Source organism: Lineus longissimus, chromosome 1 (assembly GCF_910592395.1).
Source record: "Lineus longissimus chromosome 1, tnLinLong1.2, whole genome shotgun sequence".
Lineage (NCBI taxonomy): Eukaryota > Metazoa > Nemertea > Pilidiophora > Heteronemertea > Lineidae > Lineus > Lineus longissimus.
This window is the reverse complement of record NC_088308.1, coordinates 1,375,836-1,384,910: the sequence shown is the minus strand read 5'-3', so window position 1 is coordinate 1,384,910 and position 9,075 is coordinate 1,375,836. Positions and strand designations below refer to the sequence as shown.

General features: G+C 42.3%; 1 protein-coding gene and 1 long non-coding RNA gene across 4 annotated transcripts; one reads left to right on the top strand and one right to left on the bottom strand.

The window, feature by feature from the left end:
* Positions 1-306: 306 nt before the first annotated feature.
* On the bottom strand, positions 307-5,078 carry LOC135497600 (acetylcholine receptor subunit alpha-like). 2 transcript variants are annotated; one of them, XM_064787392.1, is made up of 7 exons: positions 4,987-5,078; positions 4,006-4,099; positions 3,179-3,324; positions 2,852-2,896; positions 2,394-2,503; positions 1,376-1,926; positions 307-1,046 (listed from the first exon to the last, which is right to left on the bottom strand). In XM_064787392.1, exons 2-7 carry the CDS (start codon positions 4,073-4,075, stop codon positions 553-555), a joined length of 1,416 nt encoding a protein of 471 aa, XP_064643462.1. In that variant the 5' UTR covers positions 4,076-4,099; positions 4,987-5,078; the 3' UTR covers positions 307-552. The 2 variants fall into 2 exon arrangements, with proteins under 2 accessions (XP_064643462.1, XP_064643455.1); XM_064787385.1 differs by having other exon boundaries at positions 4,736-5,012.
* Positions 5,079-6,632: 1,554 nt separating this feature from the next.
* Positions 6,633-8,710, top strand: LOC135497592 (uncharacterized). Of its 2 annotated transcripts, none has more exons than XR_010448942.1 (4): positions 6,633-6,700; positions 7,371-7,482; positions 7,855-8,029; positions 8,246-8,710. It is a non-coding gene; the product is annotated as an uncharacterized LOC135497592 (long non-coding RNA). The 2 variants fall into 2 exon arrangements; XR_010448943.1 differs by having other exon boundaries at positions 6,639-6,700; positions 7,283-7,482.
* The last annotated feature ends 365 nt before the right edge of the window (positions 8,711-9,075 follow it).

Genomic DNA, 9,075 nt, shown 5'->3' with positions numbered 1-9,075 from the left:
GGTCATCTAGCTTGTAAACCCCTCAAGATCAAGTTTTTCGCGATGGTCTCAATTCGGAGGTCGTAGGCTATCAAGGGGACATGATGCCTTACTTTGAAAAACTAGTACACTTATTTACTCTGTTAGGACTTGAAGCACATGAACATCATTACGACTATTTACGGGTATAGATGTTAATGTAGATAACTACAGATATACGCTGTGAAGATGAGGCGTACGCCGTGAACATGATATGGACTTTCACAACTCAAAAAAACCCATGTAATAACAAAGTCAACTGAGTTTGATTTGAAATTAAAACATTTATTAGATGATGTATATGTTAATATATCATTTACTAATGTGGATAAAGGCTCCCACTGCAAGGGAGTGATAGGTGGCAAATTAAGGTCAAGGCAAGCAGGTTGGGTCGACGAGGATTTGGGATCACAAAAGCAGAATAATCAGAATAAACAATGCAGATACTACCTACATGTAAAGCATGGTCAGTGAATATCGTACAATATGAACACACAGAACCTGAAACTGAGAAACTGTGCACGGCCTTTATCATTACGTTTGTTGATTTGGGTGCGTTGGCATAACAATAAGGAATACGAAAGTGATGATAACTATGGATAGAAAGTAGACCAGCATCAGGAATCTATCCACAATTTTAGCAGCCTCCTTCCACTCATCCGCAGCCTCGGTATCTTTGTCCTTCCTGTCCTTTCTCTCATTCAAAGCTTTGGTCTCCTCAAGAATAGCCTGAAGAAGTCCGATAACCTCTTTGTTCTGATTCCCTTCCGTCAGAGCCGGGGAATTATTTAGAGCAGTCGGTTTTTTTACTGGCATTTCTTGCGCACTGACGCCATCGCAGTACATCGACGACTGGTCCGTTGGAGCGTATCTACAATACCTGGTCACTCGTCCGAGAACATTAAAAATGAGGAATCGGACCTTTGGAGAAAATTTCCTTTCGATGCCCGTGTGGTGAATGTTAAGTACGACCACTGACATCAGAGTCGTGAAACCCGTTGTCGCCATTAGCGTTGTCAAGTAGATAACTGAAAGTATATAAAATGTTGATGAGCAAGTGCAACGGTCATGTTAACGGTACCCGATAAAGTCTACTTCTAGTATTTGAAGAGTTACCTGAAAGCGGGAGATCCTTCAGAACCAAAACAAACCATATGATATGACATACACAAGAATGATATATTTCGGATAGTATGACGGTTTGGTGAAGTACCTCGACTGTACCGAGTTCAAGCGATAGCATTGCTTATAATGAACTGATCGGGCAGCCATCATCAAAATTCTTCAATTTTCCTATGCTGATATCCAAATATCGACACGGTGTTGGAGTTTAAGATATAAGCTCTAATAATCTTACCAATATAGGGAGTCTCACTAGAATTCTTCGGCAAGGTATCAGCAATGACCAACTGGAAAACGGTGAATGCCACCAGAACTGTAATACCCAAGGAAATCTTCTCACCAGAGTCACACGGCAGCATGAAAACTGTCAAAACCAACAATGAGATGATGATGGCCGGCACGATAACATTTGTGATGTAATATCCGGGTTCTCGCGTGCACGTTATTTCGACTTTCAGGACCGACCATTTTGACTCCTCCACTCCAGGCTTGAAATGGACCGTTTCACTTAAAACACGTACATCAATCACTTCCCATTCGGCTCGTGACATGAAGTGCACAACATCCATTTTGGGTTTTTTAGCAAACAAACGCATTTCTTGATAGTTATACACCCAGGATATGAAATAGAATGAACATCTTTGAGTGTCGAATGGAAAGTAGGTCAAGTCAAGATGGCATCCGACGTTATAGATCCCACCTGGATACCATTTCACTAGCCCATCGTTCAATATCATTAAGTTTATATCATCTTGATCATGGGTAAAGTCAAAATCTCCATCCATGCTGCAAAAAAAAGGTTGCTGATCTTACACATCGTCCATAATCCAAGTGCATCCCGGGCGGAGCATGTCGAGCTTTTGTTTTGGTGTTTCACTTGGCAATGGTTTTATATCCATCTGTCAGGGCCCGTTGGCGTTAGGACCTATAACGCTCCTGTTGTAATTTACTGACAGAGATACCGCTTAGTTTAGCTAACGCTGACGCTTATCTCTAACGTCGATTGAGCATCTGGGCTCACGTGACCACATATATGGAGAAGAAAGGCCATGATAGGCAAAGTGGTGCAAAAAGAAGTTTGTAAAATGTTATGATGGCTACGAGAGAAAAACTTCCTTGCGGATGATTGGTGAACGGGCTTCTCCAAAACGCGCCACTCATGCGGCACACAAGTGTCCAGCTAAATGAGCATCAAACTGTTATCTTTATATTTGGGATGTTGCCTGGATTTTCAGTTTTTCATGAGTACCTACCTATTCAGTAATCCTAGGTCGGGAATCCAGAGATGCTCTCCACTCATTACAACCTTCTTTACACCACCGAAGTCTTTAGGGTCCCATATCAGGTTGGTGTGATACCAACTCTGCAGTATAATGAAAGGAAAGGAGGCTCTTTAGCCCATAAATAACTGGAATGTCGTTTCATATTTTAAAGATTTTTTACTTTTTTTCCTCAGTTTGTTCTTGGGGTGGGGTGGGGTTAAGCATTGTCAGTTAAGGTTAGGTGTATTATCAGAGATGCCCGGTGAAAGAGTATATGATGATCCCTTGGAGAGGGCTTATCAACTTCTTTCTTTCTTTCTATTTTTCTATATTTACCACTATCGTTTGTAAGTTACTAGTCGTTCGTCGAACCGGGTCGATATATTGATGTTTAGCTTATGAAAAACAGGTAGTGGAAACCTTACATAAATTACACCTATTCAACTTACCACTTCAAGGAATGCAGACATGCTGAATGACTGTTGCTTTGAATCCTGCCGAAATAATCAATAGAGCATACTACAATTTGTATAAAGGGCGAGCCTAGACAAAGATGAAAGGTTAAGGAAGCAAACTGGATAAATTTCTACTAGCATATTTTCATTTATGTACCGTTAAAAGCAGACGAACTCAAATACTAGCAAATGCATTATCTACGTAATACATGTACATGGATGCGGCAAATTACATTCAAAGTTCATGGACATTGTGTTGTTGTGTAAACAAGCGTTGGATGCATGTAATTATATTTCTTTAAATTTCCTATCTCAACTTACAACATTTATGACTCGCACAAGATGAGCCCTCACTTCAACTTCGGTTGGGTGGGACGTATTATGAACAGGACGTGACTGTTGTTCCACTTCGCAGATCGCCAAAATCTTCTTGATCAACTCTGCTTCTTTCGAGATGATTGGTTGGTCTGGAAGATACAGTGTTAGGGTGACTTTCCTAGGCATGTGATTTGACGCGCTTTCACCTGAATTTCACAACCACATGCGATTTTAGCAATTTTAGGCGCTGAAGTGCCGCGAGCGATAATAGTGACAAGGCACTGTACATGTTGTCACGATCGCCAAGGTGTAAACCTTAACCGACTGCCTCCACACACCTGAGCGTGAATTGGAACGATTTAAGAATCAGGAAGGGGAAAAGTGAACCGTAAATTGCTCCAATGTACATGTACACCTCTTCGAAAGCCTTTTGTATAGCACTGAGCACGATTTGACTCGCTTTCGCATGCTTTTCGCAATGCCTGCGATTATTGCTTTCTATGGGAGCAATGCGGAGTGAAATGACAAAGCACTGCCCCATGCGTTGTCACAATCGCTTGCATGTGTTGTCACAATCGCTGGCATGCGTTGTCACAATCTTTGGCATGCGTTGTCACAATCGCTGGTATGCATTGTCACAATCGCATGCAGCGAGAACCTACTCTGACATGGAATATATATATACTGCATGCGAACCATGATCATATTATTGGATTCTTTTTTCAAAATGTTATGCCGGGGGTAAAATGCAAACTAAATAGCGGCAGAGCAGCATAAACATGTACATGTAGTAATTATTTCCCTTATAGATCAACCAAGTCACTACCTACCAAGTATTCCATCGATGTGGGAACAACAACAGAATGCGACGATGATGCAGATTACAAGCACGTGCTTCATGACTTGATTTTTTCAGTGAAGCTTCTGAAAAAGTCACAACATTTAAACGTGTTTTCCAACATTAGCATAAGCATAAAACGGACAACTTCAGAAAGCGATATAATCACCGACACCTCTTTGTTAAGTCAGTGCATGGGTCGAAAATGGGACACAGAAGCAGTAAGGGACACTCCTGTTCATCTCCCGTCCTGAGGGGGTTAATATATTTCATATTTCAAGGTTTTATTAATCAAGCTTCGGAAACCGTTATCATATCGTTTCAATGGCCGTGACGATTACAGCTGCTAACTTGCTCAATAAAACTGTTTCATCTACAATGGAATCCGTTTTCTCCTCAGCTGGAAGTTTTCTCGTTGGTGTCTCATATATGTCTACTGTTAAAAAACGAAAGTCGTATGAAAGCCACCAACTCAGATGGTTTCTAACAGAAGCAAGAAGACTGACGACTATTCAAACAATGATATAACGTGATAAACGATAGTCGAATTCATGTGGGTGATGAACCAAATATGACAGGTGCTGAACGAAATCAGCAAGCTTCCCAATTGCTCCTTCGTGGTATAAATGGCATGTCTATCATACCAACCTGGTGATCCAGCTTCAACTTATGTTCCAGTAGGCGATTCACGAATTAGTTTAGTCCAAATTACATGTACATACCTTCAGTGGCTTTTGCTTTAAATGTTTACGACTGCAAAATCATATACCAATTCTTCCCACACGTCCCCAGTTGATGCAATCTAAGCCATTCGAAATTTTAATACGTTGTTCGAATAAAAACTGTTTAAACATCCTTCACGCTGTTTCCCACAACAATCAGCAATCTTTTTGTTTGGAAACAAAATGGACACATATAGTACGTATCATCCCTCCAAATTACTATCCAAAATTAAAATGTCCTCTCAGCTTACCGAAAGCCTCACTCATGTTACGTATACTGTATTCCACTTGGACAATGCTGCAAGGCAGCGGAAACCGCTCGCAGCACGATGCAAGCTCATCCGCCAAACGGGTCAGTAAAAATGTTGAGCACCTCCATCTGATGGAACCAGCTGAAGCTCGAAGGAACACATTTCGGATAAACGCGATCTCCATTAATGTCTAACCTACAAAGAGTATAATATAGGTTTTTGAGTTTTTAAAAAACCTTTTAATGTTGTTGGTTTTTTACCAACACAAACAAGTGAAAAACTTTTAGAAGTTTTTCAGAATCTCAAAACACCAATCGGGTTTTTTACCGAAAAACCTCGACATGGCGCATCTTGACGAGATGCTGTAACTAATCGAATCAGAGTCACCGTACATGCATACTAACAGGAGTAAGTAAGATATAAACTTTCAACTGATGCCACTGAAATCTGAGGACACTCCTATGTCAGGTTATACAAACCACGATTGGTTGTGGTGGTCGAATACATATTGCATGATAATGAAGAGAAACCGTGACTTCCTCATCTCTCTCATCATGTTGTCAACACGGTGGAGCAGCCAGGACTGATTCGGCCTGGCTGTGACTTCCTCATCTCTCTCACCATGTTGACAACTTGGCAGAGCAGCCAAGACTTTTTTTGCCTGGCTGTGACTGTCTCATCTCTCTCATCATGTTGTCAGCACGATGGAGGAGCCAGGACTGTCAAACAGTTGTGTGAGCTCACTAGAGCTTGCACTTACATAATAGTGTAAAACTAAAATTTATATAATATATGTATATGTATATAAAACCGTCATCGGATGCGCATCCGATATGCCACGAGATCCTTTACCGTCAATTCCCTTACCGTCTTCGGATGCGCATCCGATATACCACGAGATCCTTCACCGTCAATTCCCTTACCGTCTTCGGATGCGCATCCGATATGCCACGAGATCCTTTACCGTCAATTTCTTTACCGTCATCGGATGCGCATCCGATATGCCACGAGATCCTTCACCGTCAATTCCCTTACCGTCTTCGGATGCGCATCCGATATGCCACGAGATCCTTTACCGTCAATTTCTTTACCGTCATCGGATGCGCATCCGATATGCCACGAGTTTTTTTGTTACTTCACCGTCAATTCCTATACCGTCATGGATGCCACGAGCTTTGTTCGCGTTGTAAAGGTTTCGGGGATACAACTAATGCATGCGAGCACCGTCGGCGGAACCCCAAACCGCCCTCTCGATCTATCCGTAAGGACAAGCCACTCTCGTGACCGTCACAGTTACGGACTCCGGACCTCCAGACTTTAGAGACCGAGCTTTTCTTTACCTTACAATTACTGTATACTCGGCGCCTCACTTATATGTGTTGTTTTTTTCACATACATTGTTCTCGTGGTTTTCGGAAAAGTAGGCCTAAAATGTTATAGTGTCTAAAAACAATATTCAGTTAATGGAATTACACTTTTTTCCATTACTGCTTGCTTGATATTGCCCTAACAACTTTTTCATGAATCAATTTTGAGCATTATGTTTACAACGTAGTTATTATAGCACGAATTATGAGTCTAAAATGCCAAATACTTGCAACTATTATGTTAATCACTGAAATCTTAGTGTACTAATTGCTCGCTATAAGCTAGGGTATTGCGCCCCTATACCAACGTACTGACAACGCTACCTCCCCGGAACTCAAACTTTAACGTGAGTTAATTGTAATCTTACTCTCTATATACCAAAGTGATTTACCTAGGAATACAGTTGCACTTCACTGAAAACTAATGATGTGTTGATGAGTTCAATGAATCCTTCGATTCCTTTGGTTTTCTTGGCGAACTGACGTCCGACAATCAATGACCCGTTGACGTGTACCTGCAATACGCCATTGCCGTAGTGTGTAAACAGATCTATTTTTGGACGAAACTCGACCCCTCACAAACTTTGGTCCATTTCGCCAATGATGACACTGCTTCTAGACTGTACCACAGCACTTTAAGCTGTAGCAGCGCTAAGCAAGAGTCAAGACAAATGTCAGCTGCCAGCCGCTGCTGGACCAACCCCCTCGCCCGCCCCCCATCATGATATCAGATTCAGAGGCCTGGCTGAGCCCTGTGATTTAGCCAAATTCAATATGATTCTTTTCTACTGTGATGTTAAGGCCCTTGTGTCATGCAGCGTATTCGGTAGCGCCGGTACACAACTTATGTTAAACCGCGACATCTGCTGCAATTCAAATTGCATATGACGCCAACGGAATTGTGACGACTTGTTTCTCCAATCTTTTAGTGAACAGTGATCACGGGCTGTGGGAATTGCGAAGGGATGGTGTAGAGTATCGCCACAACAATGTTGATATGATCACTCGTCGTTTCAGCGGGCATGACTTGGTACATCCAGTGACCCAGCAAAAAGTAGCCTCGGTACAGCCAGAAGTAGCAACAACTCGCAAAAGGGGATCCTTGTCTGACTGGTGGCTGGACCACATGGTAGGTCACCATCAAATTAGGGAGTGGATCCAGCACAACTGGATAGAGGGGGCCCCGTTGAGGGCGAAGCCTGAATATGGTGAGGGCTCGCCCTCACAATCACATGAAAGCGCAGTAGGCGCTCACCCACAAAGAGGTCTGGGGGTCTCCAGCAGGAAAATTTTGAAACTGAGATGCTCTCAGATGCGTTTCCCAAGTGTCTGAGAGACGATGTTTACTCGTTAATTCACTGCAAAGAAATGCATAACGAAAAAGCCACCTAGGTTTTCTTCTTAGGGTTGTGAGGAGAATATTTCAAATCATTTGAGCAGCAGTGTCTAACCTACAACGCGGTCAATGATTTCCACTGTGTTTTTGTTTTCACTGTTTCAGACACTTGTTGGAAAAGGAAGGACCAAAGGTGCCATCGTCGAGGGCCCAGATAGATGAAGAGATTGAAGCCTGGGCTTCACACAATCCTGTTAGTAACAAAAAAAGAAGGAAAAAATGCTGTCCCATTTGTCCATATGCCCAGCGCCAGAACCCATTTATACATCTGGGTAGTGAGGCAAGTGTCTAAGAGACCTGCCTGAGTCTCTCACCGACTGTAGGATTCGAACCAGGGACCTCTTGACCTCTAGTTGAGAATCTGAGCCACTAGTCCATAGTGTGTCGTGTAGATTCACGCTGGTCTTGCTCTTCGATCTTGTCACGTCACATCCTTGTCCCTTGCTCTGCCACAATCATGTACTGTATTGAATTGAATTCTATTTTCTGTCTTCAGAAAATCTAGGAAGAAGTCGCCACCCACTGATGATCTCATCGAAGTTTACCAAAGACTCCAAAGCAGTGTAGGAGAGGAATGGTGGCCTGTTCGAACAGGCATGGACTGAATCGCCAGCTCTCATCTCCCTAGTCACTCCGATGGCCACGTGTCGCTCCTCGATCAACAGCGATTTCAATGAATGATGCGTTGATGTGGGCAAAAAGTGAATCCTTTCTCGCCTTTGAACTCTGGTGTTCGTCGTATCAATCCATTTTGATTGTCGAGCAACTTGTGGGCACACCTCAACTTGTTAGTGGGAAGTAATTTGCAATAGAGTGACTTACTTTTATTGCTATATTTTATTGTATTTTTTCACTTCACATCATTGTTATTTTGAAAAATCCTGCCAAAATTCTGTTGACTGTTTGTTGTCGACAAGAGTCTATGTTTCATGAATAACAAGGCTGTGTTCTGTACATTGTATTCCGTTTTTAGTCTCCTGTCTTTACATCTGTTTTCATTATTTTGTTGCCTTAAAAGAGGGCAACGTTAAGTCGGTGAATTGGTTTGGATGGAGATGACCCTTAAGAAAAAAATCTCAGATTCACCATGGTAAAATCGGAGTTGACCATGCTCACCATGGTGAATGCAGCGTTCACCATGGTGAAATCAAAGTTTACCATGCTCACCATGAATGTAGAATTTACCATGCTCACCATGGTAAAATATTTCACCGTCCCAATTCACTATGGTGAAGTGCTGTCAGATTGCCATGGTGAAATTGAGACACATTATTTTATCCTTAGGGTAGGCCCCCTACACCAACACCTAACACTTTCTCAACCCCA